The sequence below is a fragment of the Terrapene carolina genome, unplaced genomic scaffold (assembly GCF_002925995.2).
Source record: "Terrapene carolina triunguis isolate 2854851 unplaced genomic scaffold, T_m_triunguis-2.0 Scaffold58, whole genome shotgun sequence".
Lineage (NCBI taxonomy): Eukaryota > Metazoa > Chordata > Testudines > Emydidae > Terrapene > Terrapene triunguis.
In genome coordinates this window covers 51906161-51926248 of record NW_020664409.1, presented here as the reverse complement: position 1 = coordinate 51926248, position 20088 = coordinate 51906161, and the positions used below count along the sequence as shown (strand labels likewise).

At 38.9% G+C, this 20088-nt stretch overlaps 1 protein-coding gene across 2 annotated transcripts in view; it reads right to left on the bottom strand.

The window, feature by feature from the left end:
* Positions 1-20088, bottom strand: part of CHD7 (chromodomain helicase DNA binding protein 7) — a 125486-nt gene that overhangs the window by 12964 nt on the left and 92434 nt on the right. For both annotated transcript variants that reach the window (XM_024198449.2, XM_024198450.2), the window contains exons 12-24: positions 19067-19243; positions 16781-16924; positions 13812-14067; positions 8971-9181; positions 8118-8313; positions 7716-7883; positions 7229-7408; positions 6771-6881; positions 6485-6690; positions 5629-5828; positions 4905-5064; positions 1280-1369; positions 701-804 (exon numbers count right to left, since the gene is read on the bottom strand). In XM_024198449.2, coding sequence (XP_024054217.2) covers positions 701-804; positions 1280-1369; positions 4905-5064; positions 5629-5828; positions 6485-6690; positions 6771-6881; positions 7229-7408; positions 7716-7883; positions 8118-8313; positions 8971-9181; positions 13812-14067; positions 16781-16924; positions 19067-19243 — 2203 coding nt within the window. The remainder of the gene's footprint in view (positions 1-700; positions 805-1279; positions 1370-4904; positions 5065-5628; positions 5829-6484; positions 6691-6770; positions 6882-7228; positions 7409-7715; positions 7884-8117; positions 8314-8970; positions 9182-13811; positions 14068-16780; positions 16925-19066; positions 19244-20088) is intronic.

Sequence of the window (20088 nt, the reverse complement as noted above, 5' to 3'; positions counted from 1 at the left end):
GCTGCTGTACATAGGCAGAACAGCACAATTCAATTAGGATTTGTACTACAACACACTGCTCCTAACTGCTGTAGAGCCTCAAGCCAAACTGTAATCATGAAAGGTTTTATAAGCCATCATTCTCCCCTTTAGTCAGGCTGGGCTGCTGAGAATACCTCTGCGACCTCCAGAGAATTGGGATTATAATCAGGAATCGCTCACTGTATATATCATGCCAGCTCTGCATCCCCAGCCTTTCAAAGTTAACAAGGCTGCATCCCACTCAAGGGAGCCGGGAGTTCTCAGCACTGACATTTGTGAAATATTGCTTGGAACAAAGCCCAGGAGGCACTTGTACAGATTAATAGCAGAGGTTAAGCCCACCGTCCACTTTGACACTGGTTGGCAGAGTTAGCAAGTGAAGCAGTGCTGGAAGCAAAGTTTATGGAGATCTATAGTATTGCTTGGCTATTATTAAAACAAATATGGTTTTGTTTTATTTACAGCCAAGAAAGTAATGTTTTCTTCTCAAATGTTCTGCAAACATTTAAAAACAGCATCTGATATTTACAACTCATATTAGATTTTTTTAATACAAGGGGGGAAAAAAGGAGAGAAGCCAACAGTTCTTTGGAACTATACTTGTTAATATTATGACTGAATAGTTTTACACACAGAAAGCCTTACAACTGCATTTTGCTCAGAGTGAGACATCACTTACCATGTTTGAATACACCAATTAAGAGGGATTTATCTGCTTCTTTATCCCACCAGTCTGTAGGAACCTCAGCATGGAATGGTTCAGGTATCCACACATCTACTTCACTGTAAAGACAGGGTTACATTTTTTTATTAAACTACTATTGAAGGACAAGGCACCACACACCTATATACATTAAAGCGACGTGTTTAAAACTATTCAGCAAGCATACATTTCTTGGAACAAATCTGAAATCGAGATTCCTGAAAATAATCAAAAAATGGTCCAATTGTAGGAATTATTTTGGGGTGTAACGCTCAAAAACTGTCCAAATGTTATTCATTTAAGTTTGTTAATGTTAACTTAAAAAATGTATTCAATGTTTAAGCAGTGAGTGAATAATCCTCCAATATAAACAAAGTTCAAAATCCCATTTGTCACCCTTTGCCCCCAAATATCCAGTACTTAATGATTTATCAAGTTGCTTGAAAATAGATGTGTAAATTGATGGATTATGAAGGTCTTTAAATGTCACATTACAGTATTTTCAGATATTATTCAGTGTTACAAAGCAAAGAATAAACCTGCACTTGCACTAACCTTGAGTCAGCACCCTCTAAGATCTTGTCTGCTTGGTCCCCTATAACTTCTTGTCTTAGATAGTACAGCATGCGGACACGCAGCAGGACCCTGGAGAGGAAAGCAGAGGGGAAAAAAGTTCTTAACTTCAGGACTGTTTGCCAACAGTGGCTTTTGGCAGCTGCTGCTGTTCATCCATCATCCTGCCAAGGCTGATTAGCCATGCTGTATGGTAGGCTTGAAGCGTGACAGATGGTGGCACATAATCACCTCTGTGTGGTGCTTTCTGCTGGCTTCCAACAGGCCTGCCTGGCAACCGCTTACACTGCACAGAGAGGGATCGAGCTCAACCCAGCCCAGGCGCATTTCATTTAGTTCTACCTAGTGCAGCTTGTGAAGTTTAAACACGTACTCTACCACTGCCTCTGAAGTATTGAAGCAAGTTTGTAAACAACTGAGCAGATGGCTTTCAGTAACTGTTCTGCTTCATTATCTCATAAAATTTCCTCAGCTGCTGCCTTAATACCATTTTTGGAAGCACATCAGAAGTTGTAGGAATAAACGAGATATAAAATCTGGTTTTACTACCTTACCATAAACCCTCAATATGGAATGTCAGGTTTTTCAGATTATACAACTTTTTGCTTCAGAGAATGAAAAAACCAAAATCCCCCCCATTTCCCTTAGGAGATATTAGTTATTTTTACACTTTCCTATTCAAACAGCTATTTTATTTCACCTGTGCATCTACATAACTGCTCATGGAAGGTGGAATTTTAGTTATTCAGGTTTACTCTGTCTCATCTCCGAAATGCTACAGATAATTTTTTGAACCATTATCAAGTATTCACAGTCAGAGTTTAGACAACTGGAAATGGCAGGGACTGGATTTTCAAGATGGCTAGGAAAGCATTCTTTACAGCAAAAATCTACCTGGAAAACGTGCTCTACTACATTTACCCAATAAAGACACCCCCTGCTGCCCAATTAATGAAGTAACATCAATGCTGACTACAATGGATTGCTCAGCCCACCCTCTCAAGCTGAATCTAAAGTCATCACACCAACTGTTGAACTGCTGCTGCTCCTGGAGTAGTGAGGGGGATCAGAGAGGCAGAAATCTGATCACCAGGTTGCATGTGAAAACTTCAAACCACCACCAATTTTGAGATCACCTCACCAGCAATTAGGAGCAGCAGCAGCAAACACCCAGTTTTGTGCATGTGATTTAAAGAAGTCCTGTGAAGGTAGCAGGGGGTACACTTTAGTTGGAATTTTGTCGAAAACTCAAAAAAAACTGTACACAGGTGTCAGACAGTTCCCACCGACTTACCCTTGCACTCATCATCCTTGCACTGTAAGGGACCCCCTCTCAGGCTCATGCATGGAAATGTACATATGACTGCACAGGCACTGCATCATCTTGAGTGCCATAATATTGACAAAATGGTAATAGCAATTGGATAACACCTGTTGTTACATCAAATCAAGTACGAAGGGAAGAGGGGGAGGGAAGTTGTGGGGGAAAAAAAGGTTTCATCCGGCTATGCCACTGCCCCTTTCAAAAGTCCTATGCATCAAACTGTATGCAATTGTCACAGAGAAGGACAGAATGTTGATCCTTATAAAGCCAGTTTTGATTGCTTCCCACCCCGGCATCCTCTTCATTCAAGTCAGCAATGAGCTTCCTCCACTTCACCCAGAGCTAAACATGTTGCTTCTACAGTCCCTGCTCTCAGCCCCTGTGAATCTGAGAAGGGATAAGACTGGGACTGACAATGATCCTGCATAATGACCTGCCATTCTGGGGTGCTGGAACAATGTGTATAGTGGGGGTACTGAGAGCCACTGAACCTAACTGTGAGTCCTGGATAGGACTTCAAACCAGGGGATGCAGCAGCTCCCCCAAGACCCCTAGTTCCAGTGCTGCCATCAGCTTTCCTGATATTGCTAATTGTGTTATGATACCAATTTATTGAAGCCAAGAGTTGGAAGTCTAGGATTCTGATGTACAGATTGATGTAGGAAGGGGCCAGGACCTCTATTTGGGGGCTGAAAGGGACAGTTGTGGTGCAGGAATTAAATAGTTATTTGAAGAGCAAATGAAGGTACTAAGTGGATTTGAGTGACAGTTTAGAAGAATCAGAGGTTTTTTGAGCCACAGACTTGCATACTGTTATTCATTTTTGTCAATAGATAGAAACTGCCTCTTAACATGGCAAACATCTTGAAAACAACTGATAACTAACTTAAGTGCCTTTCCCCTTCTCTTCCACTCCACACCTAACATGCCCAAGGAATATCTTCCAGTACTGATTATTTTTTTTAAATAGCATGACAGTAGTAATAAGACATGCAACATACGTCACAAAAAGCTTTGAGTGGCACTTCAATGCGGGTATATTACATATTTATATCAATATTACATATTCATGGATACCCATGTGGTAAAGTAACAGCACAAAAAGAAGAGGGTTTATTTGGGTGAGGAGAATTAGGTCCAAGATCTTTGGTCAAAGTTTGGGAACCCTGTCGTAAGTCTGGGACAGAGTATGCACAGATGAGATGTGGAAGAGAACCAGCATATGATAAAAAAGGATAGTGACAAAGTACCCAACTACTAAAGGTACGTCTAAACTTACAGCCCGGAAAGGCTCTGGGAGTGGGGAGGCAGCAGGGAAAGAAGCCTTTCACTGCAGCACATAGCTACACTCTGCAGTGACAAGTTTCGATGCAGCCTGCCTTTCATTCTAGCGTATAGCTACACGTAATACCTGTACTCTGCATGAGGCCGTAAGTGTAGACATAGTCTAAGATGCTACAAAAGCAAAGCAAAAAGAATTCAGGTGGTCCCTTCCTATTATACATTTACTTTGTACCAAAATATACAGAGATTTAAAAAAAAACAAAACAATAGGACAGTCTCTGTCCCTGCAGATTTGGAAAGACTAGACTTGGAAAAATGATTCAGGAAGGAATGGACGTTGTGATTTTGATGGGAAAAGTAAGATTGGAACAACTCCCAGAAGGGCTGAGTTTTAAGGAAGGATTAACGGGGAAGTGGAGGCTTGGGAGGCAAGAAGTTGAACTTTGTTCCAAGCAAAGAGAGGAGCAAAACTGAGAAGGGGCCAAAGGAACAGTAAGGAGAGATGTTTGGGTACAACAGAAGGTGCAAGAGGGATAGTAGGAGAAAGTGAGATGAGGCAAGAGGTATAAGCCTGGGGGCCAAGAACCCACATCAAGGGATTCAAGGAAAAGGTGGTGTGATTATGAGTCTGGGAGATGGGAAGGAATTGTGAAGAATTACTAGCATCAGGACAGTTTTGGATAGCCCTGAGATGCCACACACTGAGATGTCACTCCTCTTTTTCGCATGTTGGGAATAATGAAGAATCTCTCTCACTTAGTGAACAAAAACTTTTTTTCCTGAAATGTCCTTGTTAGAGCCAATCATCCCCCCAAAAAAGCTTACAGCCAATCACCCAGGCCTGATCTGAACTGCTGTGATGCTTCATCACAAGTTAACAGCAACGTACAGCAGCTTACAGCCCCACTATGTGGTCCTGTGGTCGTATTAAAGATATCCAAATGAAGGTTCTCACACATATTAAGAACTATAAGCTCACTATAAATTAAAAGCACTTACTTATTACAGTGATGTTTGAGGTGTTTCTTATAGCTGTCCTCTTGAAACAAGACATCTGGGTTACAGCTTGCCAGCCAATCAGCATCTTGAAGCACAGGCTGTGAACTCTGGGCTTTCACTTTTTTGCCTTTCCTTCCCCTGGGCACTGGTGCAGATAGGCCTACAAAACATCCCCCAACACTTCTCACAGTCTGAATTGAAGAAGTTTGATCCCAAGGATGCCAAAATGCATTACTGACAAACTGATATAAAAACTAAGTACCACCGCAGCCACTCCTGAGGTGAAACATGACAATTAACAATGAATAGCAACACAACAATTTAGTACAGGGGATTTTGAATACCAAAGTCAGTTGAAACTAAAGTAAGAATTTAGCTATGAAGAGTGCAACTACCCAAGGTGGAATCTGGCCAGGATAATGGGGTTAAGTTCCCTGCTTCTGTGAAAATTGCCATGGGAACTAATGACTACAGGTGGTCAGGATCTATGGTTCATGTCTCATTTGACAGACATCACCTCCAGCAGCACAATGCCCTCTAACACCATGCTGGAGTATTTGTTCAATTCTGACTCAGAGGCAGAGTACTACTCACTGAACCAACACCACTTCCCCCAGCACATAAGGTGTAGTATATGCTACAGTTTTGAAGTAATATGTAGTACGACTGCAGCAGGGTTCCCCCACCTACAGTAGCACCATCATTGGTATGGTGGTAGACATACCAGAGTGGTTAACCAAGGCTCGTGTTTGTCCATCTGCAGTTGGAGTGATCAGATCCCAGATGAAACTTTTGATATTTTCATCTCCTTTGTAGTGATTAAGACAATACACCAGGATTGTCCGGCAGATGGTTTCCACATCTTGTTCCGTTAGCGGACGTTTATAGCGCCCATGTGAAAGGATGTCTGTCCACCGACCCCAACTACAAGAAAAATATGCTTAAAGAACACAGTTCTGGCACTGGAATTTCCATTTGTGATTTTCATTTTATACCCTGGGTGCCAGATGGGTTAGGAGCTCTTGTATTTGCATTAGCAGGTCATGTCAGGAAATCCAACTTCCAGCACTGAAAAGTTAAGAATGCTTATTTTACAGAGCAGGCAATAAGTTCGCTGCTCGTAAAAGCTGCAATTGAATTATACCGGTAATAATAAAATACATATGTCTAACAATAATGTTTCCAGTAAGGTATGAATAGGGATTTGAACCCCAGAATGACTTTGAGTCAATTTTAGTTTGATCCTGAAATACATCATTCATAATAATCACATGAAATCTTTCTGGATAAAGAAACACAAAGTGACTAAGAAGCGCACCATGATGATAGCCACATATAGCTGCCTGCCTGCAAAGACACAAGGACTCAAATTGGGCTATCCACCATGAGATAAGAAAAGTTCAGCATCCAATTTATCAACTGGCAAAACAGGATTTCAATACAGTACTAGATGATGTTTCAGTTATTCACTATAAATTATAAGACTTCCATACTTCAGAATATTTATCCACAGCTCTCTTTGGGCTGGTGTAAAAAAGACAAGTATTTTTCACATAGCCATTCAGATTCCTTCTACTTACCCATAGACCAAAAGGTTCTTCTCCACTCTAAAACATTCACTCCTTGCATAACCCTGGGATTTGTCCTGAGGTCTACGGGGCTTTGTACAGGGCTTTTCTTCAGAATCACTTTCCAGGTCTGAAAACTCCATTAGTTCATCTTCTTTGACTGCACTATACAGCCTAGTTTGCTTTCTTACTCTTGGTGTATCAATAACTAGGTTGTTCTAAAACGAAAGTGAAAAGAACATGAAAACTCAGAAAAATCCTCTTTTAAATGAATTGTGAACTTGTATAAAGGTCTCACCCTTCCATTTAAGGCATCAATATCCAACTCAGCCTTCTTAGCCCACTTCTGCCAGAAATTGGGGTCATCCAAGGAAATGTCTGTCCTGTTCCCAGATGCAACAAAACTAGCCTAGACAATATGAAAAACACTACATTGAGTTCTTTACTGTATATCACCAGGAAAAAAATTCCATTCTCAGTTGTAAATGTAACTATTTTAAAAAAAATTAATATTATAAAAGCAAAAGGAGGTGCCCCTTAAAGTTAACATTATGGAGACATCAAAACATAGTAACGGGACATACTGAAACACCAATATATATTTATATGGAGATTTACTCACTGTCCAATCAATAGGCAACAGTAAGTTGGACAGCATAAATCTAAAAGCTAAATTAAGCAGAAAGCAGATTTATCACTATTTTCATCTATCTTGGTAATATTTTATCAACTTTTTCTTCAAATTTCAAAGCACACCTTAGCAAATGTTGAGCCTTTCCCTTCAGACTCAATAGTAATTGTGTGTGTTCGCCTTAGGAGAATCTGATCAATGTCTTCTTCACAAAATTTGGACCCTTCATCCTCCTCATCCATAAGAGCACCATAAGCCCCCTTTCGTAGAAGATCTTCTATTTCTTTCTTAGAAAGCTGCTGTACCTATAATTTGGGAGGAGAGAAAAATCTCCTTGGATATGTCATTGTTTACATCTCATAGCATAGCCAGACAATTTGCCTTTTACTTAGCCCTTAAAAATTGTAAGCTTCTAAAATGTTTTGTTGGTCAATAAAAACATTCACACTTGTTGCACTTATCTTCTGTGAAGAACAGTAAAAACAAAGGTAAACCTATTCTAAAGCTAATTGACAGTCAAAAAAACCCAATTTCCTTTCACTAAAGCTACAGTAAGCAAGAAATAGGATACATTTATGGCCTTTGGAAGTCTGCATCTGAACATATTCTCACCCCATTTGTAGCATTTTCTCTTCCACTCATAGACTGAAGTACAGCTTTATCAAGGCCAAGCTTTAAACTAGCTTTGTCAAACATTTCTCTTTCATAAGAATTCCTTGTTATCAACCTGTAGATTTTCACTGATTTGCTCTGTCCAATTCTGTGACATCGAGCTTGAGCCTGGAGAAGTATAAAAAGGAATATTCAGTTACAAGTTACATAGAAATGAAAAATCAATGCCTAGAACTTAGTACGTTTATTTTAAACACTCAAATTAAATTTTTTAAAATATAAATTCCAAGCTTAATATGTTTTTAAGAGGCAATAACAGACATTTTCTCCTAACTGGGTAGAAAAATACATTGAAGAAAACTAAAGAAAATGTTTAACAAGAATTGCCTCTTGCAATATTACCTGGAGGTCATTTTGGGGGTTCCAGTCTGAATCAAAAATGATGCAGGTATCAGCAGCAGTAAGATTAATGCCTAAACCTCCTGCCCTTGTACACAGCAGGAAAACAAATCTATCAGAATCAGGTCTGGAAAACCTGTCAATAGCTGCCTGACGAAGGTTGCCTCTTACTCGACCATCAATTCGCTCGTATGGGTACCTGAAATAAAGTTGTGTTATAAGCAGATTTTTACCACCATCACTTTCTCATCACTAGCTCTCTCATCATATCTTCCAACATATTTTTTTGAAAGGAAAAATCTCAGTATGACTACCAGGTCAGCAGAATTCCAACAAAGTAGAGACCTGAAGAAGAGCTTTATGTAGCATAAAAGCTTGTCTTTCTCACCAACAGAAGTTGGTCCAATAAAAGATATTCCCTTGCTCACTGTCTCAGCAAACTAGAGAGCAAGTATTCTTGAATCAACTGTGTGCAAAAGTGAAGAACATACTCCATTCTTTCCCTCTAAGCAGCTTCCGCTGCAGAAACAGCTGTCACCGGAAAGGGTGAAATAGGCCTTCAAGCTAGAGCTAGACGACATTCTTAATCTAAACGTCAGATGGACAATATACCTGAACAATCAACTAAAAGGTGATCCATTAAGGTTCTGAGAGATCACTTGCACTTGCCCATTAGGAAATACCACACTCCTTTGCAATTACAGGTATGCTTTTTTCCTTGCCAGAGCATTAATGTGTAACATTATTAAGTGTCTAAGTTCCATCCTTTTACAATATAGATCACTCACAGGTTAAATACTTTGGCCACTGAGGAAAATACAATTTATTTAGAAGTGTATTGTATTGTTGCTCTCACCGTCTTTGAATGAGGTAGTCTTCCAGTATGTCCAAGCAGCGCACCATCTGGGAAAAGATAAGCACCCTGTGGCCACCAGCCTTCAGTTTTGGCAGCAGCTTGTCAATCAGTACTAGCTTGCCAGCAGCCTGGATCATTGCCTGGAGCTGAAAATCTGGAGAGTCGGCATTGTGTGTTTCTTTAAACTCTTCCAAAATTTTCTCTTCAGCACCTGCAAAGATTGGACAGCAATATACGAATACCATAAAGGTTTTATTAATAAAAACAATGAGCTTTCCTTCAATACCCTGTGTATAAGCCCCAGGAATGTTTTAAGTATTGTGTGTATAAACATTTACACAAATACATTAGCTTAGTTAAAACTAAATATATACACATATGCACACGCGCGCACACAGATAAAAACAGATCCTAGCTTTCAGCAGAAAAAGATGAGGAGAAAATCCCTTCCAAGTAAATGAATATCGACTATGAGTAATACATGAATTTCAACAAAAGACTGTCAAGCCAGAAGTTGTATTAAAAAAAAAAAGCAGCAGACCAGACATTGACTGAACCATTTTAAAATAGATATTTAAGGGACAGAAAAGGCAATTTAACAGATAAGTATAAGTGTGAAAGATGAGTATTCTGACATATTATTTAGAAATTGTATTTAGCTTTTTAAAAATATTTATATTCAAACATAAAAAAGTAGAAGCTGTAGGCCTGCTATTGCCACAGTGCATTCACAGAGCCCAAGTTCAGACAACAAAATATTTAATTGGAAAAGCAAAGAGCTTTGAAATTATTTTGTTTTACCTTCTATTTAGCTTTCTTCTCACTGCATGTATTCCTCCGTGTTTGCTTAGTTTGCAGCAGCTATCACACACACACACACACACACACACTTTCTAGTCACTCTTTTCCATCTAAGACTGCTATGGTTAAGAAAAACTGCATGGGACAAAAGGTAGTTCAAGTTTCATGCCCATTCTCTCTTTGACCTCTCTTCTGAGGCTGCCAACAAGAATGCCATTTTAAATAGGGAGCTTATTATGTGGACACCTGCCCAGTAAGAACCAAACAGACCACTAAAAGCACATCAGATAGTTATTTTTAGCCGTGCAAGAAGTGTCACACATGGCATTTTTCCACAATTTGCTTTCAGGTGATTCCATGCATGAGAAATAGTATTTCTGTGACCTTCTGGACAATGGACATTTCTCTCTCTGAAATTTTGAGCAAAAGCTGTTTTTTAAATTGTGTATTTCAGAGTTGTACATGGACCATCTTGGACATTTGTCTTGCACAACATGAGCAAGGACAAGGGAGACAAAACATGTTATACTTTTTTTGTGTGTGTGTGAAGTTCCCTTCCTAGATTCCTAGGGCACTCACATACATGTAGCCGGTGTACTGAACCAGCAGTCCATCCATGTCTGTTGTCATGTGAACTGTGTCACCGATATATGAGCCCAAGTCAAGAAACAGGAACTGAAGTTACTACATTTCCAGTATGTCTGACAGCTCTATAGTAATCAAGGATAGAGTACATATGGTAGAATTTAGGCCAGGTTACCTGGACAGAGATCTGCATTGTTCAGCAAACACCTGCACAACTAGGATTGACAGAACAGAGTTCACACGAGAAAGTGCATGTGAAATGCCTCACAAACATAAGCAACTTCAGCTGAAGCACATAGCTGGACTATTGCCCACCAGACTAACTAATCATTGATCCTTATGGCCTAAACACTGCATAAGAATGATGACTCATTAAAAAAGTCTAACAAAAGTCTAATAAACATAAACATAACAAACATAGACAAGAACAATAGAATTAGACAGATCTTCCAGCCCGGTCTCCATCTAGAATCCCTTCTCAGTGTTGTAAAATGTGCAGCCATCGTGACCTATATGCTACGAGAGTCAAATACTTTACTGAACACATGCCCCAAACCTACTGTAGGCTATCAGCCAGCTTATGTAGAGTACTACTTCAGTCACAGTATTTAGTCCCACCCCCAGTTTTCCTCTGATCACACTCAAGTTGTACTATTATGAAATGAACAAAATCATGCCAACCTCTACATATAAATACGTAGCCAAGCTACATACAAAAGGACATACTAAGCCAGCCACACCATAGCAAGCCTACATACAAATCTAGTCATAGAGGAACCTCAAAAGAGCCAGAGTTTGGTTTAGATAATACCACTTCCATAACAGACCTCTGCAAACACACAATTTACCCTTTCCACAACCCTTCCTCAACAAACTCTGTCAAAGAATGCACCCACCCTGTCCCTCAAACAGTCTTCCTCATCCTCCAATAGTCTTCATTATCCCTACTTGGTAATTTCTTTTGGGGAGAAGTATCTGGTATCTTTGGCTGATTGTAAGCCAGTAACACCAACTTTCCTTCTCCCCCCTCAGCTTCAGGTTGTTTGTTTTTAGGGTGGCTGGGTAAGAGAAGCGGGATTTGTGGACCACCAGGAGGGCCAGCACTCTCACGCTCGCCGATCAAAAATGACTTCCAGGAGCACACGATGTTGTGAGGGCAAGAGAATGCTAAGCCCTCTCACCAAGCCCCACAACACTGCAGCAAAGAACAGCATAGAGCCACACTCTGCTGCTGGCTCTCTAGGGTCTGGGGAAGAGGTATGATCTGTAAGTCCTTGAGAGTGGTTGTTCGGAAAACCCCGTTGCTCATGATTCTAGAAAAACAGACACTGCTTTGTCTGTCTCAGAACACATAGAAAATGCAGCCATTCCCTGAGATTAGGGGAATCAAAGTAGTTTCTGCTGACTCCACATGGAATAATGCTCACCCAACCAAGGAACCATAAGAAATACCATGTGACTTCAACCATAAAATTTCCACTATCTATTAAACACAATTTAAAAGTACTGTGAAAAGCTGCCTCAAAATTTACATGGGACACCTCATGTAATGCAAGATACTTAATGCCCTGGTTTGACAAAAAAATAAATGGCTGATTAAAAAAAATCCCAAACCAAAAAGCTTCACATGCAACGTAACATGTTTGCAGAAGCTTTCATGAACTCTAAAAACAGGCAGTGTTCTTAATTTCCCCTTAAATATTACACATCACTAGTCAATGCCAACTGTGCTAAATATGACCTGGTGACCTAAGGAGTCAAAATATTTGCATAATTGTGTACACTGAAAAATATCAAAAGAATAATCTGCACGACATCTTTAAATACAGTGGTGACAGTCCCTCTTGAGATCTTGCAGAATAGTGATGCAAAGCTGCTGTATATATCCATTGTAAGGTTTTGAGATAGAATTACAATTAGCTTGTGTCATTGTTATAAGTGCAAAGATGTTAATTATTGATCAACAGGATAAAACCTGAGGCTCAGACAGTTACAGAAAGCAAGAAGAAGAAGAATTTCTTCTCTAGAATTAAAGGACTTATTTTGATAAACTTCATCTCATTATGATAGCCATGATTTTTCCAGCTAATGCTGAGGATTTCTTTAAACATTTAATGCCATGAAACTGACAGCATTGTTTTGCTAAACGTACGTTTTCAAAAATCGTGAGCCACCTCTCTCACACACACCCCCAAACAAAAAGCCTTCAGTTTACCTATTGGATCAAAGTTTTTTTGTTTTGTTTTTTTGTTTTTGTTTTTTAAACTACTCTAGTCCAGGATCAGCCATGAGCTTGAGGACAGCCATTTAGCATGACAAAATGCAAGATATTCCAAAATACTAAGTCATATCTCAGATTCGTCAAATGACATCAGTATAATTACTTCTCCTTTTCCCTCTATTAAAAAATATTCCAAGAAAATTTAGTTAAGCAACACAATCTGGAAGCCTCACAATACTCAAAACTAAAAATAATTTCTTTAGCACCGTGGTCATACATGCAGCTGTACAGAGAAGGCCCTCAAATCAGGGATCTTACAATCAGCATCAGATCAAACACATGATAGATTATTGTGGAAAAGGGAAGAGAAGCTGGTGGGCAGAAACATAGTAGGAGGGAAGTGACATTTACAGAGGTATGTAAATGCTTTGTCCCCAAAAAGCAGATAATGGATTCGATCACCTAACGCGTGTAAGTTAGGATACTTTAATTAGCTACATTATATTAGCTTGTAATGAAGTTATACCTGTCCATCATCGCGTACTTGCTATATTCAGTTCTGGTCTAAAAACAGCAGTGTTACACTGAAAGACCAATGACAATTAAAGTCTGGTATCTTACAAATGTAAATATTGTTTCCAGAACTTGTTCCTAATTCTAGCAGGTCATGAAATATCTGCTTTAATATCATGTCTGATCACCACTTCTTACCCAACAAGATCTATTCAGAGATTATTTTAACTGCTATATCAAGATTCACTAGAGCTAGAAGATGTGATGTACCCAAATGCAGCTTTGAAGTGACAAAGCAACAATCTCTAACTTGAGTGGTTTGACATATTGGCCAACTAGCGTCATGTTGGAATTCAAGTGGCAGTGCGGTGGGGGAGGGAATAAGAAACATTAGAGGGTAAGGCTGACATGATAATCTCACAATTTACCAGGGATACAGGACCAATAAACTTTTCTAAGCAGTGGTCCTGGACTTGGACCTATGATGATCTCTAAAGAGAAATGTTTTGTCACTCTGCTGGGGGAAATTAATAGTATGCTCGTATTTTACAGGTTTTGTCAAGACATGCAGTACATCCATCCATCTGTAGTGATTTTATCATGTGAATTTTTGATGGAAAGGGGGCGAATCTACTATCTCAGTGTACATACTTGAACAGTTATATCATCTTGAACTCCCCATAGCTATTATGAGAAAGAGGGGCTCAATATGCAGGCCTACCATTAATAAGGTATGGATGATTGCAGCATTTTCTTAGTTCCATCATAGTGTTTAAAAGATTAGGTACATTAGCTTGACCACCACCCTTGGAGAGAAATGTGAAATTCTTTTCAAGAATAGCGCGATAGTATTTCTTCTGAATGTTTGTCAGCTCAACTTCAATGATTGTTTCTTCTTTGGGGGCCAGGTTCTTTTCTACATCCTCTTTAAGGCGTCTCAACATCATTGGCTTCAAAATGGCTTGGAGCTTTTGCACCTAGGAGAGACAGCTTAATTAGTAAATAATTGTGTAACAGTAAAGCCTTAAATTCTAAGTTTTTATTTTCAAATCATATTATACCACCTTCAGTTTTAAGGAGATGCTCTGGTTATCTCCACCACATGCATCACCCTAATCCTAGAACTCCAAGAACCTCTAAAATGTCTTTCGCTTCATTTTTTACCACAACTCAGATACAGAAGGGTTTCAAAAAGGAAGATTTTCGTACAACCCACTAATGATTGAATTCTGCTTTGGTTAGATACACAAGACTACAGTTAAAAAAATGTGATGTTACTGTATTGTTTCTGGCCGGTAAATTTTTCCTCAGGTGTGACCATGTATTTGATGTTATGAAATAGATCTCACTTGAATAAAAATTTCCCAAGCCAAGAACCATCATCTCAGACCAATCATGGCAGCTGAGTGAAGTAAAGGAGTGTACCTGAAGACAAACTGATATCTACAACACTAAAGGGTTTTTGTTTTGTTTTAGATAGAACTGGCTGTAATGCCTATTATAGGTTGCCTAACACTTTTCATTATAAGACCCTGTTTTCAGTTGCTTATAAAACTGTTTAGGCTGAAATTTTCCATGCTGATTTCTGCCAGAGGCATAATATTAATTTATTATATAAAGTTCCAAGCAAAAGCCTTTTGTGAGAAGTAGTTAGGGGGAAAATGTGGCTGTCTGTTTATTTAACATGACTTGCACCTGCATGCTTTGGAGCAGGTATTTGTAATTTGGTAGAATTGCCCTGGAGAGATGCTTTTGCTGTCTCAGTGAAAACCTACCAAAATCTGTCCAAACTATAAAGGTTCTGAAAATCCCTGTTTCTACATCCTCAGAGGTTTGTGCGAGGCTGGCAGCTAAATTCTCTGAAGATTCTATCTGCATTGCCCGCCCCAGCATGCAATCGCCCTCAGTGGCAGGCCTAAACAAGAATTATCCTGCAATTGTTCCTCATCTACCAGTGGCCACTGTGGTGCTGGGCACCAGAACTGAGAGCAGTAAGACTATTTCTCCTGTGCTCTCAATGCTCCCCCTGCTGTTGATCAGGCAGTGTGGAGAGAAGAGGGGTAGACTAATGTGGAGGGCTGAGGATTAGAGGGAAATAGGAAACCAAGGGGCAGGGGAGGAAGAACATAAATCATTAGAGCACACTACCTTCCAGAATCTGAAATGGAACCCAGGATTCTGGAGAAGAGAGGAGTGAGCGGGGACAGTTTCAAGTACATAATTTTTCACCCTCCTCCTTGTAACAACTTTTTGTTTTTCTTAACCTCTGAGGATAGGACAAGAAGCAATAGGCTTAAATTGCAGCCAGTGCGGTTTAGATTGGACATTAGGAAAAACTTCCTGTCAGAGTAGTTAAGCACTGGAATAAATTGGCTAGGGAGGTGGTGGAATCTCCACCACTGGAGATTTTTAAGAGCAGGTTAGACAAATGTGTCAAGGATGGTCTAGATAATACTTAGTCCTGCCATGAATGCAAGGGACTGGACTAGATGACCTCTCGAGGTCGCTTCCATTCCCACAATTCTATGATTCCAGAGTCCCAACACTCCTCTGCTATTCAAACAACTATGAAATCCACTGTCAAAGCAATGTGCCTCATCCCTGTCTTGTAGCTGGTCCATGCAGGGGATATTTCTATCTGCAACCTTGTTAGTTCAAGTGGTATGGGACTGTGCTGTGAATCCAAAGGTTCCAACCCTGCTGATGTCATATGTAGAGGGTCATTATGATCTACATGATGTAACTGCTGTTTTTTTTCAGCTTGTTTTTTTAAAAATGTAAGCTATTAAATACAAAAAAAAAAAGCCTTAAAAGAAAATTAAGGTCACATGTCAAGCAAACAGAAGTTAATACCACCAGAATTAAGGTGTTTGAAGCCGAACCAAGACAGGATCCTGCTGAAAAAGTAGTATGTCAGCGTTTAATTAAAGACTGTATGATAACTCACAAGGCAGCTAAATTAAAGTTGCATGGATAACCTTTATCCTGGCATTTCCTAACTTTTGAGTGCTCAACTTTGCAACCCTAACCTCCTTTAAATGTAGTTTTTGTATGTAATTATAAATTAGTTTCTCTTGATATTTATCAATGACTTAAATTTAGCACCTGTTATGTTATGCTGCATGAATTTTTAGAAATTTTTTCGTTTCTTCAAATGGGAAGCACTAGAATAGTCTATTTCTGAATAAAGATTATAAGTACAATGTCTGTATTAGGTTAGGTCATTTACTAATCTGGGATCAGACCTAATCCTGTTCCCACTGAAGTCAATGGCAATATTCTCATTTGTTTCAAGGGAAAAAGGAGCAGCCCGTTATTCTGTTGACATTGTCCCTTTAACATGGCAACTGGAAATCTAGTCAGTCTAAACAAAAAAAGAGTGAAAGCTGTTTCTGCTACTACACCTGTCCCCAGATTCCCCAGCCATTTTAAAAATCCCTTTTAAAACATTTTTGAGCTGCCCTGGTGCTATGACAGAGGACACAGTGAAATTTATTACACAAAGTATACTGTCTAACGCACAAAGTAAATACACTAGAAAAAGATTTGTCTCCTTTACTCTTCCCTTTCTGAAGATCTACAGTGTTGTTTGTAATAATAAATAATAATAATTAGGTAATAAAAATTACTGTAGCAGGATTAAAACGGTCTCTTTAAACACGGAAAGAAAAAGTGCATGAGTAAAATTACCTGTTCTTCAGTTTTCAGATCACCAAACTCTTGCATGAATGTGCTTTCTGATGGGAAGCGACCTGGCTCCAAGAAATGAAGCAAGCTGAACAGCTCTTCTACAGTGTTCTGTAATGGGGTACCAGTGAGCAGCACCTTGTGTTCCTGCAAGAAAAAGAAGCAGTTGACTAGAAGCTATCTGTGCAGATGTTTTCTCCTTATTATGTTTTTGTCCTTATCATTCAGTAGTCCCTTCAACGCTATGGCTCTTTGTAAATCTTTTGTAACACCAAACACTCTGGTCTTCCTCCAAGGGCACTCTAGGGCATTAACTCCAAATCAGTCCAGGCATTCCACTCAGCTTCTTGCCAAAGATAGGTCCTTTAGCCAACCAGCCAGTGTCCTTTCTCGCTTATCTGTGCTGCATGACCCCATCCCCTCCACAAATCTTACAGACTTTTAGACTAGGGATATGCTACAGGCTCTAACAACTCTGCTTTCTCCAACATCTCTCATCACTAACGGAATGGAAATCCTTCAATGTACTACAGTACATTAACAATATAGCTAAAACTAGTTACCTCTTCTCTACTCTCCACTTTAATAGTAAAAATTCTACACTACTCATGTAGCATTAGAAAAGGGCAGTTACCTATCTGTCCTAGCTTTTCAAGCATCTCAAAACCAGCTGAGTAAACATTTATTTGTACACAGTACCCTATGTTTGTTCAAAGCTGACCCATTTTTTCCTTAAGAATCAGGAAGTTGAATTATCAAGGTGCAGACGAGGAAGAAGGAAGCAGATTTGGCAAGTGAGCTGCTGAGGCGTAAGACAAAGAACGTGGGAGAAATTAAGATTTGGCCCCAGAGTCAATGGGGAAGGACAATTGTTGTAGTATGTTAGGGGAGCAAAATGAAAAGTTTCATATTGCTTAAGTAACATAAAAAAGGCACACACAAAAAAAAACTTAAAAAAAATAGTGTGTTTAGTTTTGGTGGATTGGAAGCTGAAAAACAAAGAATAATGCTATTTACTTATATCAGAGTAGCTCCTGGAAGCTGATCCAAGACTGGGACTCCATCATGCGAGGCACTAAACAAATGCAGAGTCCCTGCCCCAAAGATTTTACAATGTAAACAGACAAGACAGTCAAAGAATGGGAGAAATGAAGTATCATTATCTGCATATTACACATTAGGAAAGGAAGCACAAAGATTAAGTGATTTGCTCAACATTACATAGGAAGTGTGTAGTAAAACAGGAATCAAAAGCAGATCTTGAGTCCCAGTCTACTGCTTTAGTTATACGTCCATCTTCCTCTCAGACATCATAATAAATGTCTTTACAGAGAACTTTACAAACATTCGTTAATTAACCCTTAAAACCCCTGTGAGCAAGATAAATATTATTATTTTACAGATAGAGAAAACAGATAAAAACAACTTGGAAAAAAAAAGCTGTCTTTGCATATTCATTTTTTTTCTTAAAACCAAACCAAACCAAAAAACCACATTGGAGATACTAGGTTTTTACTTCCTTAGTTTTGTTGGAGAACCTACTGTAGGTCTAGAGACCACTATTTCATTCTTCAGATTCTGCAAGGAATCTTCCAGCAAAAGCACAAGACAAAAATATCAAAAGTATCATGTCTTAAGGCCCTCCTCCCTCCAAAAAATTTACTTTTCAAAGCATCTTTCAATGCTTTTGTTGGTATACAATAAAGAAAATGGGCACCTTTTAACTACCTCCCCATGAAAGTCAGTTTTAAGGAACTCGCTCAAACTTATACAGCAAATCTCTGGCAGAGGCAGAATTGGAACCGAGCAGTTTCGATCGCCTACATCAGAGTTCATTTCACTTTACCATGTTTTCATTAAGTACGCATTTAAAATAGATAAGTGGCCAATTTTTAAAGATTGGAGGCAGGGAAAGGTAGATGGGGATAAAGAAAGGACAAAAACGGAGTTTAAAAATGGCATGATATGGGAGGAAAAGTAGGATAGAAAGAAGGACTTCTCTTTGTCTTCCTTTCTTAAGGGAGAAGACCAGCTTCCAGGATTAATTTAATGAGGAGATTGGTGGGTTCTTCAGCACTTTTAGTTTAGGGTTTAGTTTAGTTTAAACTAAAAGTTTGTAGATATGTCCATCTGGCTAGCTAGAAAGTCTTTAAGAAAAGTTTCTCGTACAATTCTCTCTCAAAATTGAGTTGATTTAGTGGATAACACAGGAAAAGGCTTACAAGTTATCTTCTTAAGAAATTACCAGCCAGGACTACTGTAAGTACATAAGATCCAAGAAGCACTTACCAGGTCCATCATCTTCAGTCCTTCCAAGAGCTTGCAATTCCTGTTCTTCAGCCTGTGGGCTTCATCAATTACTACACAACGCCATGGAATGTTACGCAGCTCAGGGCAGTCAGTCAAAATCATTTCAAATGTAGTGATGATAGCATGAAACTTATAGGACCCCTTTATTACCCGACCCTGAAAGAACAGCAATGATTATAAGTAGACAACCTTACTAATGAATAAAGACGATAAAGATTAATTTTTTTAAACTTCACATTATATATAAAGAAAATACAAAAAAAAACTAGTGCAATGAGCAAAATATTTAAATACAATCATTACCACTGACATCAGAATAAAGGAATGCAAACAAATAAGTCTGCTGCTTTATGCGGGTTTGCTTTTTTCAATTTTGCACAAGAAAGAACCAGTACTTTATCAGTGCATACTAGACACAAAGATGACATGTCACCGCAAAAATTGTATCACGTTACACCACAAAAATAATAACACATCAATGCAACACCATGTTTTAGTGTCATTTTTTCCCTTATTTTGTTGAGAAATTTATCTTCACCATCAAAGCTGTGTTTGACAGTTCTTTCAAGCATTCTGAATAAACTGGAGGCGAGAGTTCCATTTTTCTGAGTATTACATATTTTGTTAATTGACGTGTCAGTATTCATGTCTTGGTGTTCACTACATATATAATTCATTAATTCTAATAAGCAGAGTTTTGGAGAGGAACAGATTCACAACTGTGAAAAGACCTTTCCATATATTTCCCCAGTATTTCCATAATTTGAGGTAAGAAAGTTCTATGGGACAGTTTAGCTGATTACTGGGGGCATCGCCATCATTTACTATGGTTAGTTAATCCTGCATTTTTCAGTACAAGTATCCAATAAAACCTATTAAATATTTTATTCTGGAAATATTGTGAAGACAATGGACTGGATGTAATTCAGATATATTTCTTCCCAATATTCTTCAGACAATAAAAAATGTAAACTAGCTTCCCACATGTGTTTCAGTTCCAA